Source organism: Lontra canadensis, unplaced genomic scaffold, assembly GCF_010015895.1.
Source record: "Lontra canadensis isolate GAN:19392208 unplaced genomic scaffold, GSC_riverotter_1.0 scaffold24, whole genome shotgun sequence".
In the NCBI taxonomy this organism is placed as follows: Eukaryota; Metazoa; Chordata; class Mammalia; order Carnivora; family Mustelidae; genus Lontra; species Lontra canadensis.
In genome coordinates, this window is record NW_022631018.1 from 525,315 (window position 1) to 547,155 (window position 21,841).

General features: G+C 37.5%; 1 protein-coding gene across 3 annotated transcripts in view; it reads left to right on the forward strand.

Moving 5' to 3' along the window:
* The window catches only part of RALGPS2 (Ral GEF with PH domain and SH3 binding motif 2), a 153,825-nt gene extending 135,563 nt beyond the window's left edge, over positions 1 to 18,262 (forward strand). For 2 of the 3 annotated variants that reach the window (XM_032862575.1, XM_032862578.1), the window contains 6 exons: positions 764 to 841; positions 2,399 to 2,504; positions 5,074 to 5,166; positions 11,644 to 11,749; positions 13,874 to 13,965; positions 16,630 to 18,262. In XM_032862575.1, the coding sequence (XP_032718466.1) occupies positions 764 to 841; positions 2,399 to 2,504; positions 5,074 to 5,166; positions 11,644 to 11,749; positions 13,874 to 13,965; positions 16,630 to 16,659 (505 nt within the window). In that variant the 3' untranslated portion in view covers positions 16,660 to 18,262. The remainder of the gene's footprint in view (positions 1 to 763; positions 842 to 2,398; positions 2,505 to 5,073; positions 5,167 to 11,643; positions 11,750 to 13,873; positions 13,966 to 16,629) is intronic. The other variant, XM_032862577.1, reaches the window with a different exon arrangement.
* The last annotated feature ends 3,579 nt before the right edge of the window (positions 18,263 to 21,841 follow it).

Genomic DNA, 21,841 nt, shown 5'->3' on the forward strand with positions numbered 1-21,841 from the left:
GCTACAATAAAGCTTTTTGTTTTAAATCACATTTATCAACAGTGCAACCGTTGGCTTTTCCCAGGCAAAGAAGTGTTGGTGATTCTGTGTGTGTGTGTGTGTGTGTGTGTGTGTGTGTGTGTGTTTATTTCCTTCGTTAAGTATTACATGCCATTTTGGATAAATATTATCTCAAACCATTTTTATCATTTATTGGCTTTACCATTTATTTCAGTTGATGTAGAAATAAAATAATGCCTTTTTACTCAGCTTGTCTCTTTTATTAGTTTTTTGGATTTAACGTAAAGGATAGAGAGGAAAATAGAGATGTTTAGGCCACATTAATTTTAAGTTTAGAGCCCACATTGCTTTTAGGTGTCTTCATAGGGACATACCATAAAAATGAGTTATTTATATAGATCCAGATACCATTTTTAAATTGGAGTCCAAGAACTGAAATAGAAACAAAAGGATTTTTGAAGTATTTTCCAGGTTTTGATAGTGCTGGTTATAAATAACTCTTTAATTATCTTAGCAGATTTGTGAAAGCAAATGTATATAAAATGTATGGTATATACTAAGACCTGTATTTCTAGAGTCAGTAGTAGAAGAAAACATCTTTTTTTAAATCTGTGCTGCATGCTTAAAAAAAGAGGAGCAACCACATACTGTCCTTTGTAGGATTTAGAAAACGGTATTACAGGAAGAAGTTGTTACATTGTTCTAGGTATTGTTGTGAATAAATGCATATGTAATATATACGATTTATAATGGAATCCAACAGGAACAGATTATACCATTCTCTCGGCCCGGTGACACGAGTGGCACGAAATGGCTATCGAAGCCACATGAAGGCCAGCAGGTACAATCCCCCTGCATTCAGGGGTCACAGAACTCCCCTCTGGTGTTGGTGATTGGCTAAATGGGTGTGATCTCACAGTATCTCTGTTCTTTCTCAATTAATTGGCTTAAAAATTAAAAAAATACCCACAAAAGCTTTCTTCCCAAGATTTAATCTAGAGATAAATTTGAACTTTTCTTTCTGATCCACTGAGCTGATTGCAAAATTAATTCCAACTTGGTGGCCTTATAACAGCTGCTGCTTCTTGGATAAGCATTATTCAAAGGCTACTGTCACAGCATTTACTTGGCCAGTAAGTCTCCAGTTCATCTTTGTTAAGAATTTTCCATATATACTGCAGACTCTGAATTTCGATAAGTCTCAGTAAATACTGTTTGTGCTTTTAAATTCATTTTGTTCAGTGGTTTATTAGTTAAACCAGGTCTCTTCCTGTACCATACTAGCTGCAGAAGGAAATGAGACTGTTAGATTGACATGGGGCTGGAGGTTACTGGTAATGGGTAATCAGCCACTTCATAATACAACAAATGAAATAGCCAACTTCAGAAGTAAGCTTTCTATCAGTTTGGTGTCTAATCTCTCTGTGTATTCCTCCCTGAATATAAATAGCAGTAGCATGAAATTTCTAGTGGTCTCTAGGTTTTTAAGTCGCTTTGAAGACACCTAAATAATCATAACGGGATAACCTGGCAATCTTCAGTTTTCTTCCCTGTTGTAGGAATTCTGCAGATCATGTCAGATCCCCAGAGAATGACAGATTTTTATTAGTATGTATGTTTTAATTGACTTGTAGAAGTTACTGTTGTTTTATTAAATATAGGGCCTTAAGGCAGTTGGGGAAAGATATTCAAATGTTTAGTTATTTTGTGGTGGTTTTCTTAAGATCAGGGAAAAGGAAATCTTGAGTTTTGGAATTATTCCTTTCTTGGAGAGCTGTTAGGCTATAATCAAACACTTACGCATTGAGAGCATTTAAATGTCATTACAACTTAACTGCAGTACACTTGTTTTTTAAATATGTTGTTATTGCCTATACCGCTTCTCTCACCTGTTTCAGAATTAAATTAAGCATGGGTTTTCTTTTTCCTTTCTTTATTTTTTGAACTTCTGCTCTTTCTGTTTTGAATTTTATATGCCTGAATACTTTTTAACAAAAAGAATCCTCACCTTTCCTACCAGGACTTAAAGTTTCTAATGGGAAAAAATGTTTACAGCAGTGATGCAAATGTGGCATGTTAAGAAGAAGAAAAAGTCTTAAATCCTTAATTTAATCTTCACTAAAGTGAATCGCTCTATTCTTTCTAAATCACATTTGTTCAAATATGTAATAAAGTGTGTGTTTTTTAACCATCTGCTGACTTTAATAACTTCCTGATTAAACTTTTGTGACAGCTTATAAATTTTAGATCAGTAAGCCTTTATAATTGTGTCTTCTAATGCCAAGTACAGTAACAAGGTTTTAAAATTAAGAGTAATTATGTTGCAGTTAAGTACCTTCTTTGTAACTGCTGTACACAAAAGGTCTCACATATTCTTTTTTTCATTCCATTATTATAGTTCTGCAGAATCAGAGGATTTGGCAGTGCATTTATATCCAGGAGCTGTTACTATTCAAGGTGTTCTCAGGAGAAAAACTTTGTTAAAAGAAGGCAAAAAGCCTACGGTAAGATCTTGATGTATTATATTTTAACACATCTCTAAAAATAAGCAAACATAGAGGACCCTAAAAAATATGAAAACAATTAAATAAGACCAGATGTATAGTACATTTGAAATAATTGGAAATGCGCATTTGCCTCATCAGGTTTCTTAATTTAGACTTGTTAGATCATACGTTGAGGGTGCTCCCGTACTCCTCTCCGTCCCTTAATACCGTTCTTACACAAAACCACTTCTCGGAGAATCTTGAAAATATATGCTGTTATGAAATATTTTAGTAATAAGTTTAGGAAAGATAAAGAATAGAGAGTAACAACCCCCGGATGTGGAATGCAGCTAGTTTTGTTTTGTTAGTCCTAAATTGTTTATTTAAATCTCTGTAATGCAGTTTCATTTTCCTTCATGAAACCCAGATAGTAAAATGTCCTCCAAACCTTTGTTCTGTTTTTTTTTTAAACGATAAAAGTTTAGTGGCACAGAGCCTTTTGTAGATAACTTAGAAGCTGCTTCTTTCCCAGTAGCAGCAAGCAGTTTGACTGCTAACGAAAGAAGACTTTTTTTTTTCTTTTCTCAAATAATAGTATAATTTATCTGTTTTGGAATAAAACTTCAGTGTGTATCCAGACTTAACACTTTTGAAGATATGATAGCTTCTTCAAATGTAAAAGCGGTTTACATCTAAGCAGTCTGATATTGCTGCTTATGTCACAGTAAACCTCAGGCACACATAGTCGAGAAGCTGCACGAGGCCAGCTAGGAAAAACTAGGAGGAGTGTGTCAGCTGGGGCATTATGACGCTCTTGTGTGCTAGATGCTGGAAATAGAGCAGCAAACAAGATGAGGCCACGCGCCTGCCTTGTGCAGGTGACATTCCAACGAGACAGACAGAAAGTAAGCCCTTGAAATAAGGGGATGGGATGGCAAGTGAGAGGATGAGGAGAGGCTGAATGCACAGGTGAGCCAGCCACGTGAGGATCCCGAGTTCAGGCAGCGAGAAGGCCCGTGGTCCTGAGGCACAGCAAGTGGAGGAGACAAAGTCAGAGAGGACAGTCGGGGTTGCTTGATGAGGTATTAGGTGCAGTGTATGAGAGAGAGAAAATGGGGTGAAGGTGGTGTCAGGGTTGGGGGCCAGTAAGTCTTGGCTAAGTTCACTTAACTATGCGTTTTAAGTATAGAAGTGGAGACATCAGTTTGTCTCTAAAAAGTACAGTTCAGAAGTTCTGCCGGAGATGGTGGCCAGAGATGGAGATTTGAGTGCTGTTAGCATACAGACGGTGTTTGAAGTATGAGACCAGGTGAGACTGATTATCTGTGAAGAAAGTATGGCTGGGGAGAAAAAGAGGGCTGAGGATAGAGTTCTATAGCACGTCTGGGTCTGCTCTGAGAAGCATAGAGGAAAACAAAGGAACTGTTACCAGAGAAGCGTAGAGGTTACAGTATTTCAAGAAGAAAGGAATGGCTAGCCATGCCGGATGTTGCTAAGGGGTTGAGTGTGGTGAAGAATAGAGGCTTTGGGATGTGTCAGGGATCAAGGACCTTGACAACAGCAGCCTAACTGAGAACAAGCTGAGGAGAAAATGGGCAAGAGAGAAGTAGAGTCAGAGATTAGAGTCTTGCAAGAAGGTATGCTGTAAACAGGAGCAAAGAAATTGGGTGCTCTCTATTACGGCAGGGGACGGGCAGTGGAGGGATTTTCAGTGATGGGAGTGCTGTGAAGCCTCATTTGTGTAATGATGGGAGAGGGAGAGAAATCAAGACAGTGGAGAGAGGAGTAAATTACAGAAGCAGATTTCTTGACGGAATGAGAGAGTAGGATCTAGAGCATGAAAGGAGGGTCGAGTGTCTCCTTTGATAGAAGCAGCATTAGCTCTTCTGTTGCAGCAGGAAGAAAGGCTGAGTAGGTGGGTCAGCAAACAGACACTTGGTCTGGGAAGATGAGGAAGCCCTCGCCAGATTTCACCTATTTTTCTCTGGGAAGTGTGCAGTGCTGTTATAAGGGGATGGAGAACTAGGACTTTTAAGAAAAGGAATGAAATGGCTGTCTCCAGAGAGGAAGAGTATAATGACTTGATGGGGTAAAAATGAAGTACTATTGATTCCTTTATGAGATTGCTGGTTCTGATTTTACCAGTTGGCACAGTTTGATGCCTCCAGCAATGTTCAGTTATTATAATGTGCCAAGTAATCAGACTTATATTTAAATAAGGCTGGCGTTCTGTCAGGAGAGAGGGACAGTGAGATTCAAGTATTTGGAAGGGAATGGATATAGTGCTGGACCCTGTGGTATTGGCTAAAAATGAAGAAAGGAGAAGGAGGCTACAGGATGGGGAGGCAGCGGCAAGGCTCGATAATGTTGAAAAGTGGTATGATTTTTGATGAAACCAATAGTTATCTGAATAAAAGTAGTAGTGCAGTCTTTTTGGTGGAACTGACAGGAATGTGGGAGGTAAAGATTTCAGAAGTGATTCAACTCGAGGCTAAGGTGGCTGGAGTGGAGCTAGTGGTCATCAGCACTAAGAAAGCAAAGAAACTGAGAAGCCGGTGGTAATATGTTTCTGTGTTTGTCTTTCCAGGTGGCATCGTGGACAAAGTATTGGGCAGCTTTGTGTGGGACACAACTTTTTTACTATGCTGCCAAATCTCTAAAAGCTACAGAAAGAAAGCATGTAAGTCTTCCTCCTCTAAACTGCTAGCAGAGTCTCAGTACCTCTTCGTGGTTGTAAGAAAGTCGTCCTAATGGGATGCGGCCATTTGGATTTTTTCCATATTCTAATCCCGATGTTCTTATACGTCTATTCCTTGTGTGAGTGTTGTGGTAGAATTACTTTTATTTAGTAAGACCATTCCAGGAAAGGTCTTGGAATAACTTCCCTATTTAGAGTTTTCTTTTTTTGAATGCTACTTTTCCATCAAAAGGTCAAAAGTGCACGTTACCACTGTCTGTCTTGGCATCAAAACCTTCCCAGGCCTGGGTTTCTTATTCAGAAAACAGTTGAAAACTATTGCTTTGGAGTCTCAGTTCATAATCTGTAAAATGTGAGAAAGTGGGACCGTCATCTAAAGATCTTTCCACCTCAGTCTCACACGGAGTGGTTTTGCTCAACAGTGAAGAGGAGTAATTGTTACTCTCCTTATTATAGTCCACTTTCTTGTGTTGTAAATTACTTAGAAGAAGCCTCTCAATGCACCTTTTCTCCAAATGTAGAGCCTTCCTATAAATCTTTTTTGCATGCTGTTTTGTTTTTATATGCTAGTGATCCAGTCTTTGAAAGGAAGAAATTTTCCATGTTGCGTTAATAAAATCCCCTTGAGAAGAATTTTATTTCTAAGTCATGTATTTTGGAGTGAAATTAAGTGGTTTACCATATGAGGAAAGGTAATCCACTAAAAAAATCGAGCCCTTTCACTGTGTATAAATTATCTAGTGACATTGCATAATTCAGAGAAGCTCTTCTCTATTCTTACGGTTCTAGTTCTTTATAACCAAACCAAAAGGGTGCATTTTCAGTTTAAATGAATGCTGTAAGTGCTCTAAGATGGTATCCCCTCCCTTCCTTCCTCCCTTCCTTCCTTCCTTCCTTCCTTCCTTGCCACACCCACATCTATCGTTGTCCTGAATTTCACATTGATCATAGCCTTCCTCTTCTTCAGAGTTTACCATAAATGTTTCCTTAAACAACACATGGCTTCATTTGTGGACTGTACCTGAATGGAATCGTATGAATTCTCAAGTTCTGTCTTGTCTTGTTTTGTGTGTGTGTGTGTGTGTTTTGAAAGGGAGAGCGTAGGGGAAGGGGCCAAGGGAGGGTTGCGGGGGGAGGAGCAATTCTTCAACAGGCTCTATGCCCAGGGTTGAGGAGCCTGATGTGGGGCTCAGTCCCACGACTCTGAAATCATGATCTGAGCTGAAATCAAGAAGTCAGACACTTAACAACTGAGCCACCCAAGCACCCCTGAAGTTCTGGCTTTTTGGCCCACTAATATTTTACAGTTGTTTAGATACAGTCCGCACATTGAGGTAAAGGACTGTTTTTTGTAGTCTGGTTAAAGTCACTAATGCTCACACAACCCATAGAGTTACACAGACTAGTTCCAGCAAACATTTTGCAGAGTAATTGCCTGATGAATACTGCTATCCTCAAAGGGAGGAAAAAGGTTGCTATAATGAAATTAAATCCTTTGTCTTCGAATATAGTTAACTTTTCACATAGCCCCTTTGAGATGCTTGGCTTGATTTCACTTAGTTGACGATTATTAAAAAAAAAGTAGCTATTCAAAATTAAATGTTTTTTATTTTTTCCTAACTTATTAGAAAGAAGCCAAATGAAATTAGAGCATAGTGGTTTGTGAGGAAATCAAATGAGTGCCAAGGAAATGGACTATATTCCTAATCTTTTTAAATTAAAACTATTCGGGGAAAACAAGAAATTACAAGAACAACATAGAGGGTAGAGCGACAGGCTCCTGTTTATATTACAGAATCAGATTTAGAAGAGATGTGGCACAGAACTAGAAGCAATGAAGGACAAAATTACTAAAATCATTTTCAAACAAAATACAAACTGAAAGCAAATAATGGCTATATATATAAGCAACAGATAAAGGATTAAGATGTATTCTGTAAACAGAGCACCACCTGTGTAGTGTTCTTGCGGTTTAACCTGAATCTAATCATGAAGAAACAATCAAATCCAGATTGTGGGACATTGTACAAGACAACTGGCTTGGATTCTTACGACCAAAATTCGGTGGATGGAGGGGCTTGAGGGGAACAGGAGGACTCTTACAGGTTAAAAGAGACTGAAGAGTTTGAAAGGTAAACGCAGTGTGTGCTCTGGTGGGATCCTGGACATAATGTCTTCTTTTTTAAACTACAAAGGTCGTAATTGGGACGACTGAAAAAATGTTAATATGGACTTTATAAAAAATGGTTTGTCTGTTAAATTTCTTAGATACGTATATTATAGTTATATAGAAATACATTCTTATGCTATACATGTTGAAATATTTAAGACTCAGTTTTCAAAAGATCAAGCAAATGCACAAAATGTAGATTTGTGGGTAACCACTGCGGCATTCTTTCAACTTTGTAGTTTCAGCCTTTGAAATTAAAAGTCAGAAAAAAATCACTAATGAGAATATACCTGTTTGTGTAAGTCTGTAAATGCAGAAGGGGGAACTCCAGAAGCCCACAAACCCATAAGTTTTATACTTTTTTTTTGCCTCTGAGGAACAGAATAGGCTTGGCAGTGTGGACTAACTGGGGAGACCAAAGGGCGACTCTTATTATGTCTGTATTTTTAGATGGGCCTTTTTTTTTTTTTTTTAAGGTTTTATGTATTTCAGAGAAAGAGCACAAGCAGGGGTGGTGTGGGGAGGGGCAGAGGGAGAGGGAGCAGCAGAGTCCCCTAACACAGGGCTTGATCATGACCTGAGCTGAAGGCAGACGCTTAACCAACTGCGCCACCCAGGAGCCCCTTGTTGGATGTCTTAAAATGAAAACATTGACTATAAAAATACCCTTTAATGGAAGTTAATTCATTATAAAAAAAAAATTGTAGGTATGTTAGAACCCATTATTGTGTGGTGGAGAGGAAATAAATTCTGTTTAACTTTTTAAAGACCAAGACTGCACCTGAAAAGAAATCTGTAACAAAACTAAAGACGTTCCACAGCTCCATGAGAATAAAACAGACACTGGAAAAGGAGAAAGAGGAGATAAGCCTTGGCCATGGTATAGGGAAACATAGACTGTTGTCCATGGTTTTCAGAAGTTTAAATTGGTATTGCTTTTGTGGTGGGCAGTCCTAGTCCATATTTAACTTAATAACAACCAGCGGTTCCTTTTCTGAGAATCTGTCCTGTGGAAATCCTTGAACAAGTGCACAAAGATACCTGTCGAAGAATATTTCTGTAGTGTTTACAATAGACATCTATAAAGACTCAAAATACTTAACCAATAAGGAAGTACCGATAAGTGAAAACCAGAAATCAGAGTACAAATATGCCCCCATTAGTACAGTGGACCCTTGAACAACTAGGCTGGAGGCACCTACCCCATCTCCTTTCCACACCTGTGCATTTGAAAATCTGTGTATAACTTGGAGCTCCCCAAAAACTTAACTGCCAGTAGCCTGCTATTGATCAAAAAGCTTTACCAGTAACATAAATGGTTGACACATTTCATGTATTATATGATGTGTTCCTACAATAAAGTAAGCTAGAAAAACTGTTAAGAAAATCGTAAGAGGAGCGCCTGGGTGGCTCAGTGGGTTAGGCTTCTGCGTTCAGCTCAGGTCATGATCCCAGGGTCCTGGGATCGAGCCCTGCATCGGGCGCTCTGCTCAGCAGGGAGCCTGCTTCCCCCTCACTCTCTCTTTGCTGCTCTGCCTACTTGTGATCTCGCTCTCTGTCAAATAAATAAAATCCTAAAAAAAAAAAATCATAAGAAAAAATATACTAATATACTTACTGTAATGTATTTATCCAAAAAATCCACATTTTAAGTAGACCTGCATAGTTCAAACCCATGTAGTTCAAAGGTCAGCTATATGTGAAAACCAGCAGAATCAAAAAAGTCTTTGGTGTAAATGCATACAGAAAGGTCAAGCATTTGTTTTCATGATTTTTCTGTGTGGATAACCAATTTTCCTGGCATCATTTATCGAACAATTCATTCTTCCTTCCTCAGGCTGCAGAGTCCACTCTTGTCACATGAATTTGCATCTCTTGACTTCCAGTGCCCTATTTGTGTGTCCCTGTCCTATAGCCCATGACCTCAATTACTGTAGCTTTATGAGCCTTAATGTGTATCAGGGCAGGTCCTCAGCATGTTGGCTATTTCTGCTCCTTTGCTCTTGTATATAAATTTTAGAATCAGCTTCTCAAGTTCTGGAAAACCCTACTGAAATTTTTATTGAGATGACACTGAATCTGTATAAGTCAGTTTAGGGAGAATTGGCATCTTTACAAGTCAGACCATCTTCTTCATCTCATGGTATTTCTTCATTGGTTTATGTCCTCTTGGATGGATGCCTTTTATCAGTTTTACTTCTCCTGTATAGCTTTTGTCACGTGTATTGCTAGGTACCTCTCTTAGAAGTGACTTTTCTATTTCTCATGTATAGAATTACAGTTGAGGGACACCTGCGTGGCTCAGCTGGTTAAGCATCTGCCTTTGGCTCAGGTCATGATCCCAGGGTCCTGAGATTGAGTCCCACATCCGGCTCTCTGCTCAGCGGGGAGCCTGCTTCTCCCTCTGCTTGCTGCTCCCCCGATTGTGCTTTCTCTCTCTGTCTGACAAATCAGTCAGTCAGTCTTTAGAATTACGCTTGATTTTCATACTGATCTTTTCCAAGTGTCCTGGTTGTACTTTCTCTTTCTCTCTGACCAGTTAATCAGTTTGTCTGTCTTTAGAATTACAGTTGATTTTCATACTAATCTCTTCCAAGTGTCCTTGCTCATTCTTAACTCATTTGGTAGATACGAGTGGATTTTCTTTGTCCGTATTATCATCTGTGAGTAATGGCATTTTACTTCTTCTTACACTTACACCTTTTATTTCCTTTTTGTTACCTGTTAAGCTGACTAGGTCTTCAAATTCTCCGTTGGATAGAAGTAGCAATGATGGGTATCCTTACCTTGATACTGATTTTTGAAATGTTTTTAGCATTTTACCTTTGAGTGTGTGTGTTGCAGGGTTTTGGTTTGGGGATTTCTTTCTTTTCTTTTCTTTTCTTTCTTTCTTTCTTTCTTTCTTTCTTTCTTTCTTTCTTTCTTTTTGGTCTTTTCCTGCTTATTTTGGTTTGGTTTTTGTGTAAGTTTTGGTTTGCTTGGTGGATACTCTTTATTGAATTACTCCTTCTATACTTTCTAATCCTAGTCTGTTGCAAATACACATTATATTTTTGCAAACGCTTGTTGGGTAAACTGAGTTGAATGTATTTTTTTTCCTTTTTAATCTGTTAATAATGGTGATTTAGTTTAATAATTTTTCTGAGGTTTTTCTAAAGTTGAACTCATCTTGCTTTCTCGAAATAAACCCAATTTAGTTGCCTTAGTTGATTTCTAACATTAAACCAACCTCACATTCCTCAGATAAATCCAAATTGGTCATCATATACCAGTTATTTTGGTTTTTTTTTTAAAGATTTATTCATTTATTTTAGAGAGTGAGAGAGAGAGCATGAGCAGGAGGGGCAGAGGGAGAGAGAGAATCTCAAGCAGACTCCATGCTGAGCGTGGGACCCAACGTGGGGCTCCATTTCACAACCATGAGATCATGACCTGAACGGAAACTAAGAGTCAGACACTCAACTGAGACTGTACTACCCAGACGCCCCATTAGGTTTTTTATACACCAATATTTTACTTAATATTTTTTCATTTATGGTCATGAATGAGATTAACCTAATTTTCTGTTCTTTTCTAATAGCTCTTTTTTCCATTATATTTATTTCAAGTATAGAAAAGTAACAAGCATACTAAAATACCTTTTTTAAGAAATAAAGTAAAAATATATTACTAAGAATTGTCTGGGTCACCAGGGTAACTCAGTCTTGATCCTTAGGGTCATGAGTTCAAGCCCCGTGTTGGGCTCCAGGCTGGGCTTGGAGCTTACTTTAAAAAAAATTTTTTTTTTGTCTGATAGTACTGCTGGTTTAGTAAATCATCAGGTTTCAGATAATAGCCCTATTACATTGTATACTTTAAAGTTATGCTGTGTTAATTATATCAATAAAGCTGGGTAAAAAGAAGATAACACCCTGATTAAAATGCAGGTGTGTTTCCTAATAAAGGAGGGGTTTGGTTGGGGCAGTGTAGTAAGGAACAGAAAAAAAACCACAGAGATGAATTTATTAGGCCCAGCGACAGATCATGCTCTTTTGGGACTCAAGACTCAGATAGTTAGGTTTTGATGAAGAATTGAAGCTAGGAAGGATCTGAAGAGGAGTAGACTATCTAAAGGGGGCGTGCCTACATGGAATTTAGTAGTAAGGAAAAAGACTGTGAGCAGACTCCACCAACATGAAGTCACAAATCTTACCTCTCACGGGAGAAACTGAAAATGTGCTTATCCTTCATTTTCACTTAGGATGCGCCCTAAATTTGGTGTTTCCATTAATGATCTTTTTATCTCTCAGTTCAAATCAACATCAAATAAGAACGTATCTGTGGTAGGATGGATGGTAATGATGGCTGATGACCCAGAACACCCAGATCTCTTCTTGCTGACTGACTCTGAGAAAGGTGAATCATTCTAGTGTTTAAGGTGCTGAAGAATATAACATTCAGTTGGTCCAGACATAGTTTAACTGGAATACTTGACCGGGAGTGTGTTTATGTGGTTTTGTCGTTTGGGAAATAATCCTGTCACGTAATGTGTAATAATAATATCAATATTTTTGGTATCAGTATCTATTATAAGCATATTTTCTTTGTTGTGTGGGCATAAGTTTGCAATTAAAAGCCCGAGTAATCCTTAGGGAGCTCAGAACCAGGCAGAGAAGGGGGGAAGGAGGGAACTGGACTGGGGAATCCGTTACCTTAAAATCTCAGACATTTGCTATATATATATAGGTTGTACCCCTTCATCTGTATCCTGAAATAAACCGTTTTTCTTAACTTCTGAATGTGGCAGAGGTTTTCCTCTAACTGATTTTGTTCCATTATTTTTAATTAAGTTAATTGGTTATTTAACTCCTATCACTTTCCAAATAAGTAGAGTTAATAATTAATACCTTGCTTACAATGTAGGGAGAGACTTATGGATGGAATTATTGACTATTGACCAGAGGAGTTTTTTAAGTGGATCAGAGAAGTTGGAGGGTGGGCTGTGTAGAATCACACCATGTGCATCTCTTAAGTGGAGGCCGCAGGCCGCCGTCAGAATGCATCCCGATGTGATTGCTGCTCTTCCTTCATAACAACTGCCAGCTCTTGATAAGCACCTCAAAGGAAGCCAGACAGGAAACGCATTCATATCTGCCCAGAATCTTCCATTGCAGCAACTCACCACTGAAATAATATTGACTATGCACCTATAATTTGACCTCTATTCAGAATGTATTTTGTATCAACAGATAACTCTGCTTTTAGAATATTGAAGCATTTTAAGTGAAAACTTAAGCAAATATGTTGTATATGGAAAAAAATAATAGTAGCAGAATGTCTCATTTTGATATGTAATAGATTGACTTACGGAGCAAGAACTCCCTATTCAGTATTCTGATTTCAAAGTCCCTGCTCCACCCCCAAATCTCAAAGTTATTACCCATAAAATTACAGGCTTAGTTAACAAATTCTTTCAGTTTCCCTAGTGTGGCTTGATAAAAGTATTTCCAAGTAGCCAAGGTTTTTGTGCCATCTGTACTAACAGTCTTTCAGAGTGGGGGTGATAAAGTAGATAAATGGCAGCCGTGGGCAGCTTTATTGGAGGTACACCTTCAGTTCAAGTCGGTCTCATGTCCACATCTGAGCTCAGCAAGTAAAACAGTATTATTTAACATTAAACATTTGGTGAAGAAACTCTTGTTTCTGAAAGTGAAAAAGTTCTCTGAGTGTTCCAGTCTCAAAGGAAAGCTCCATCATGCCTAAAGGAAGGTCAGGCTCTTGGACCATTGAATGTAGTAAAAAAGGAGGGAGTAGAATTCGAAACGAATTGAGAAATAAAAACTTAGGTCAGTAAAAAAAAGGGAATAAAGCTCAGCTTAGGGCAGCCTTCAGTACATGAATCCTTTCTTTTTTCAGTTTATCACCTCAATACACACAACTGTATAAGATACATTTATTATGTGTCAGTCTTGAATTAGTCAACGCAAGGTCTAATATGCATAGCACGGATGAATTTCTGATTTTCTCAAAAAGGAAAGTGACTCTTCAGATTTTCCCAGAAATCTGTGATAATTTCGGCAAATGTAACTAACACCTAAAAGCATAGTTGATGTTAGCTAATTAATCCTTAATCACATTATATACCTCTGTTTAAGTGTTAAACTTGTTAAAGCACTTTGCCTGTAAAAATTTAATATTAACACATTCTGTACTCTCAGTCCCACATACAAATCTAGAGGAGCCAAACAGTTCTTTTATTTGGGTATACTTTACTGCAAAGAACATTTAAGGAGACAAAAATGGCTCTCTTCAAATTCATAAACAGCAAAACGGTGACTTTCTGAATAACTGATAGCATGTGAACATGGCATAGAGAACTCTTCTTTTTATTTGTATTAGAAAATCAGGTGCTAGAGACCGAGAATTCTGAAAACTGAGAATTCTAGTCGTGTTTTATTTTCTCTTTGATATCAGGCTGAATTATTATATGTCAGGGTCCTTAAAATTTTATCATTTTTCCCTTGTTTCTAATAACTTTAGGAAATTCATACAAGTTTCAAGCTGGCAACAGGATGAATGCAATGCTGTGGTTCAAGCATCTGAGTGCAGCTTGCCGGAGCAACAAGCAGCAGGTGAGCGGCACCTCCCAGGTTTCAGGACGCTCATCCCTGGGAGCTCCGTGTAAGAGAGTCCAGGGGAAGTCATCAGACTAACTTGATGCATGAAGCGGGGAAATGATACGGTTTTTATTCTTTTTCTTATTGATAGCAGTCAGCAAGGTATGAAGTCCATGTTTTAGTGAGGAGATAGTCAATAAAATAATGAAAAAACAATTTCAAATGCTAAAACTATATAGAGAACAATATAAGCTATATAAGGAAAACAGAATTATGTGATACAGAGGGATAAGAGTAGACATAACTTAAATAAGAGTGAGCAGCGGAGATCTGCCTGAAGATATTGTCGGGAGTGACAAGAAGGAACAGCCTGTGAAGATCAGGGGAGAAATCGTCTGGTGGGGGGCACAGAGGGTTCAAAGCTCCTGAGGCTGGAAGGAGCTGAAGGTGTTCAAAAGAGGCAAATGTAGCCCATGTCAGTAGAATATAGTGAGAGGCAAGAAAAAATAGAGCCCCAGGGAGGTAAGACTTAGATGGCACTTTGATAAAAATTGTTCTGATTCATCTTTATTAATAACTTGATGCGGCTTCCTGTGGTGGCAGCAAAACCCAGAACCATTTGGATTTGTTTGTTTTTATTTCACCAAAACAAAGATTGTCTAATCCAGACAATTTTCAGCTGCAGAGGAGAAATGAAGCCATGATGTTGCTTTCCCCAAACCCTCTTGCAGATCTAAAGTTGAGCCATGAATTGGTAGAAAAGATGTGAAGTAAACATAACTACAGTTATGGAAATACATGCAGACCTTTTGTAGGCCAGTTTTTAGTTGGATATATTTGAAGACCATTGACTTCAGGTACTGAAATTCAAAAGTGTACAATTAAGTGTTATCCGTGGCTGATTTTGATACAATAATACACGACATAAGTTTATATCATCTGTTAAAAGTTTTTTCACCCTGTACTGTCAGGACCAAAGTTGTACCCCTTTTTTGATAAAAGAAGAAGCTAAGTCTCAGAAATGCTGAATGACATACTCAGGGTCAGACAATCAAATATCTTTATCTTTTAGGTCCATTCTTTTTAAATATTATTTAGAATAGGCTCTGTTCTCTTAGAATTTTTATTTCATATATATATATATGTATGTATATGTACTTAAGAAAGACTGCTAGCAGCATTGGTATCATTTTTAGTACCCTCCATTAAGGACATGAAATGCCATAGAACAAAGTCTGCTTTTTTGCCTTTGTCTAGTTAGGGTCTGGGACAGAATGAAAGAAACAGACCTTCTTTTGCCTAGACTGAGCTTATGTGCAACTCAGCTTACACTTAAAGTATTAGTATTAAGTACACTTAAAGTGTGCTTAAAGTATTAAGTGTCATTTTTTTTAAAAATCTCAGATTTCAAGATTAATCTAGAGACCAACATAAAGGTTCAGTTTCTTTCACTATATTAGCAGATCTTCCAGCTGAACAAGTATAAGTAGGTTTTTTTAATTTGTTTGTTTGTCCGTGTACTTGGGAGAATCAGAGTAGTAACAAATATATAAATAGAAGCTGTGAAATACGAAAATTTTTGGTAGAAGACTCTGATTCACTCAAGTACAATACCTTAAGTCACATTCAAGGAACTTAGGAGGAAATGAACTTACACTTTATTTAAACATGGGTTTCTTAAAACCAGACTGAGAATTTATACTTTAAGTACTTGAGCATTTGCATTGCACTTGATTTATGATTCAGTTATGATTGTGTTATTACAGAAGGTGACACGTATTAAAGATTCCCCCCTTTTTTCCTTGAATATCCTAGATTTTCAGAAAAAGATTACTGAGGTGATAGCCGTTGAGCTGTTTTAAAGGACAGAGAAATGACCACTGAAGTGGGAGTCTCTCTCCCACTAAAGGTTTAGAAAACAGTAAGAGTTAAGAGTGTTTTTAACATGGTGAAACCCTCTTTTTAGTCCTTGACTAGAGGACTCATCAGCTGATTTTTAAAAACAAAAGATATATTCATATTTCAAAGATTCATTGTGGGATTTCTCTTCACTACAATGCGGACTTCATGTCTTACTGTTGGTTTCTATAAGGAATCGAATTAAACCCGGTCCAGTCTGTAAGCCTCACGCTGTAACCTGGTGATTTTTCAGAGTCACCAAGTGTCAGATCAGAATTTATCCAGCGATGAGTTTTACTCTTTCACACTTAATTTCATGATGATTGCACAAAGAAATTTTTAGTAATGTTCATTATAAAATTATCCATGCTGGATTTTAAAATGTGCATGTAGGAATTCCTGGTAATACAGATAATGAGAAAACAGATGATACGTACCTTTGTCAGAGTGTCACCCTGACAAGAGCCATGCTGCTTTTCTTGTTCGTTTGCTCACTCAGTGGACATCTGCTGAGTGCCCTGTGGTAGACAAGAAAGATACTCTCTCCACCCTTTCTTCCGTTCCAATTTCAGTTTTCTGGAAAGAGAGTATTAACTCAGTGATTTTCTCAAAAATGTCTAGCATATTTTATTCATTATTCATAAATGATTGCAGTACCTTTTGTCAAATTCCTTTTCTAAGAAAGTTATCTGGGATTAAAATAATGAAGAAAGATAAGAAATAGTACTTTGAAAAGCACCTTTTAAATACTATCAGTTTTGTACTGCTTCTATTTTTAAGGTTCCTACAAACTTGATGACTTTTGAGTAAAAGCCTAAGAAAGAAGCGAGGTGAACTGTTGCCCCTAAGTGAGAGCAAGTTGCTGATGAAAGCGCCAGCTATAAGCCAGCTCTGCGCCTGGAGGAGCCCAGAGGCTGCGTCTCAGCCTTTGGAGTTCTGAACCAAAAAAGCACTAATTTCAGGGAATGAAGTGAGATATTCCCAGAGAACAAATTGGAGTTCTAAAACAAACTGCCATGGACCACGCTTCTTTTCTCTGAACTGACCTGCGGAAACCACTGCCTTAAAAGAATGAAAGGAAAACCAACATGAAACACCAAATAGTGTGTGTGAATCTTCTGGCGGTGCTGTGCTTGGAATAGATCGTAGCTAATTTGCATTTCTTTTAACTTTGTACTAATTTTGGAGGGGGGAATCGCCTTTTTTTTAGATACACTTTAAAAAGGAAAAACATTTCTTAATGGGTTGTATGAGGGGCTGGTGTTGAACGGAGGTATGAAGATGCTCTGCCTGAGTGGAGTGGGGTGCTCCCAGCCGCCTGACCTGGGGTTGGGGGGCGCTCTCTGCTCCCAGTCATCTGCGGCCTCCCTGGCTCTCCCATTGGCTAGAGTTTCAGAATTAGACATGTTCATAATATGAGTTGTCGGGGTTTGTTTGGGTTGAGGGCGGGGGTTGTTTGGGATGAGGGGAGGTTTTTTTTTTTTAAACACTAAACTTTGGAAATTTAGTACTGTATGGGGAACATCATTTCCTATTGGAGGCATCAAGGCTGAATGTTCCTAGTCCAGACACTTTTCAAGTGGGCTCCAGAAAACATGGTTGTTTTTAACTGGGTTTAAAATTTAGCCTTCTGTATGAATTCATTGTTGGACTACAAATCTGCTTAGGAAAGAACCATAATCCCAGTCTAAACTTTTCTGGGATTTTACAGTAATTACATTTTTTTTCAAATTAATTGAATTATCCCTTCTACCAGTCACTGGTGATTTTTGTCATCAAGACGATATACTGATCTTTCATCAGGATGTTTTCTTTTACAGTGTTTAATGTACACAATGCCAGTTTTTTTTTATTACTCATGTTCATTATTTTTGTTAAATACGAGATTCAGGATCACATTTGTTTAGAAGAGCTTCCACATAGGTATTGGTATATGTATTTTATTATAAGGCACACAAAATAATTTTAAAAGGGAAGAAGGTGAAAGATTGAGATTCTGGGAATCTTAAGTATCAAAACTTTCTTTCCTGTATGTAACTTTCCTTTATTACAAAACACTTTTCTAAAAACGTACTATAGGTCCCAGCCGTGAAACCATATTTTGTCAGTAGTTGACCAAGCTGTTTTGGGAGAGCTCTTCCATGCAACAGTGCGTTTAATTTCCAGAATAAATGTTGAATTGCAGAAAGAAAGAAAAAAGTTTCAAGGTGAACTGCCTTCGAGTTTTAACAAAAAATGGCATTTGAATAAAGGACACATGTTAGATGTTAGAAACTCATGGGGCATCCTGTAGTTTAGCAGTAGCCCAGAATAAGAAATGCTTTTTGACTGATCTCTTCCAATAAACTGTAATACTTTGGGCCTCACATAAAATTTCTCACATTTGCATTCTTAAAGAATTTCATACTTTTTTTTTAAATAATCTTGAGGCCATGAAGCTTAAATATTAAATAGAAAATATTGCCTACAGAATAATTAGCTAAGGGTCTATCCAGAGGAAAGTAGAAGAGCTTTTGGAAAGGATGTTAAGAGTTCAGATATTTTTCTCATATAGCACAGTTAGAAATTACCATTATTTCAGGTTTTGTGGACAGTGACATGGGCTGGAGAGGGCAGAATGTTGCCTATGCTAAGTGATTATTCAATTAATGATCTCCTAATCTTAACCCATGTTGGGTACATAGACACCACCTGCATCGCCAGCAGTATTACTGTATAGACCTTGCACATCTTTCTTTCATTTTACATTTTTTAAATTCCTTAATTTGTGTATTTTCTCTTCAGAAATAAGTGTTTTTAACAGTGTATGTGCTTTTTAAAAATACTGTGGATAAGAACCCTGTGGATTTTTTATGATTGTTTTGTTTGTCATAAATAAGCTACTAGATACATTTAACCATATTTGGTTTAACCATATTTGAGGAGATTGGCAACTGGAAGTCAGAGCCTGACATCACACCATGCCAAAGAGAGAGCTAAACTGGAAGGTGTGTTTGATGTTGCAGCTCTAACATTAAGGGATATGTGCACAGGGAAAGAATAGTGTTCAGATTTGGTGAATAGTCCTCGTATAGAATTGGGGCCTCTGGCTGAGCAAAACTCTTTTAACTGTGCAGCAAAAGTAGACATTGTTCTTCTCTCTTCAAATCTGTCTATTCAAAAGATTAGATAGTGCTTTTGAAGATTATTTTAGCATTTGAAACAAATGGAAACCAGTGAGCAACGTGAATTGAAATAGCTTGGGTGAATTTTCGATCTATAATTCACCAAATGACATAACAATTCAAGCAAAGAAAATAGGTCACCAAAATATATTAAATATTTAGGTAGTTTATTAGTAGGAAGATGAAATTTTTTTCCTCTTATTAAGCTTATGCTTAATAAATTAGTAAATTAGTGACTCAAAAGCTTGAAATTTCTGTCATATTAAGCTCATTTGTTTCTCTCCTAGCCAAGAACAACTCGTTAGAAATTCCATTATAATTTGAATTTAAGCTAATTTATGAAAAGCATAAATATTGGCATACAGTCTGGTATAGTAGTATATAATACTAGCCAAAATACAGTTTGAGGCACATCTCATTTTTTTCCACAGTTTATCTGATCATGAAAGCTTATTTTTCACACAGAAGTAACCTCAGTTTTAAAATACAACTATAAAAGGAACTATTAAAACTATACAACTATACAAACTATAGTTATATAGTTTACACAACTATAAAAACAATAATGACCTTCAGAGTACTAGTTTTGGTTTCATGCCCCCTCTGTGTTTGGACTTTGCTTTATTTTTTTCAGAGGTATTATTTTTACTATAATCTCCAGACTATAAGCTTTGAAAGAGAACTGATCAAACACACCTTCTATAGCGTTTTCTTCACTGTGTAAATATTATTTGTATAAATATAGCAAAAAGGGATCCAAACAATATATTTTTTTTTTCCTCCCTGGGTATGTGCTCCAAGGACAATTATTTTTCTGTGTAGAAAACGCCATACGACTGTCGCACTACCTTTTGTGCGGACTGTCTCAGTATTGGGTCTTTCCATATGTCAAGAGTTAGGGTATTCTTTGCTCCCAAGTTTTTGTAAGTGGCTTGATTTCTCTTCTAGATGACTTGTAGAAGAGCCCAAGGAGCACTGCTGATACAGCAGGGGAATGGTTGCTGACTGTGGTGTACACAGCCCATGGAGTAGTGGAACTGTGGACCCCGGGGTTACTAGAATTTACCTGGCCCCCTGAGTTGAGCAGTCTTCCAAGCTTAAACCTGTGAGCTGTACACCTTTCCTACTGAAAACACCTCCCTAAAACTATACAGCATTAATTGGAAATCCATAATAATAATAATAGTAGACTTCATCCATTAACTTTTTAAAAAAGAAGAATATATCCACTATTGATTTTCCTTTTTGTTTTCTGAGGTACATTCTTTCCACCCATTCTTAAACCACCATATTACCTTCTTCTGCCAACAAGGGGGAGCAGTGTTGCTTCGCAGAGATAATCTCTAATAAAAGAACTCCTCTGCTTCAGAGGCTTTTGAAATCCTTGGATCCCTTTTTGAAAGTGAAGATCATCTTGCCCGGGCCCCGGCAGAACGGTGGCACTGCTGACACAGAGCACATGGTGAGGCTTGCCTGACCTTTTTGGTGACCTTCTAGGGCTTGCTTTCATTTTCTCTCTCCTTTTATACTACTTTTTCAAACATAGTAAATTTATGGTTTTACAGCCAGATTGGTATTCTGTTTTTTCTAAGCTTTAAGATACAAACATTGTTATTTAATCACATTGATGAGCATTATTTTCAACGTGAAGTCAACCTTTTCAAAATGATCTAAGTCCTTTTTGGTCTTGCTCCCCTAAAAATGGCTTGTAATTAAAGTGACTTTTTTTTTTCCCATTTAGAGGATTCTGATGAAAGATCTGTACATGCAAACTCTTAAAAAGTTGTTGAAAGCAATTTCATTACACCAGTATCTCAAGCTGTAGTGTGGGGAAAATTTGGTCAGTGCCTTAACAATTTGAAGACCAATTTTAGGGCATCGAGTATGACGATAATCATTTGCCCTCTAAACTCCTTTCATTTCAGGAGTATGTGCTATCCCTCTCTCCACCAGCTTACTCTTTGTCCCAGCAAGTGTAAGAGAGTCTGTAGAGATGCCTCTGGATCATTGCCGCAGCCCTCCTAGGTCATGAGTCTTTTCAGACAAGCTCCCTCCCTGCTCCTCTCCTGATGAAAAACCCACCAAATCAACCTTTAGATGAGCACTTTTAAGAACAGCTTTGAAGCACGTCCATCCAGCTGAGTTTGTTTTTATGTTGTGTTGGTGGTAGTGGTGGTTTTGAGCATCTATTTAATTAAGGCCTTTTAGAAAATCCCTAAAAGAATACATTACAGCCAGAAAGATTTGTTTGGGGTCTTACTAAAGCTACTGAAGTCTTGTCATGAGATACAACCAAAAATGAAGTTGAGATTGGTTCATTCTTAAATTTAAATAAGACTCAGAACAAACAGGCAGTCACTTAACCGACCAGATACTGTTTCTTTAGAAATACTATAGCAGGAACATGAAAACAATTCCAATATATAAATTTAAAGGGAAGCTAAGAGACTACACTAGCTTTCTTAGTCAAAACAAAACTTGGAAGCATTTTGCTTCTCTGAGACTCTTAAAAGATCTGAAGCTACTGTTCAACTGAGTCAAAATGATATTTTCACATTTTTTAAGGGCCAGTATGTTCTGGAATAGGGAAGTAGACATAGTCTTTAAAGCCAAATCAAGGGTTGACTGATCCTTGAGGGTTAGTAGTAGTAGTTAAATTTTGCTTCTAGGATTTGGCCTGTGAAGTGGTGATGGAATTAAAGGAATGGAATGTAAGAGTGCTTTGAAAGGATTGAAGTTTTTTTTAATAGACCAGCTGAAAATTTCATAAATATTACATGTGCTTTAGATATCAGTTAACAAATATTCCATTTCCTCTAAAGATACTA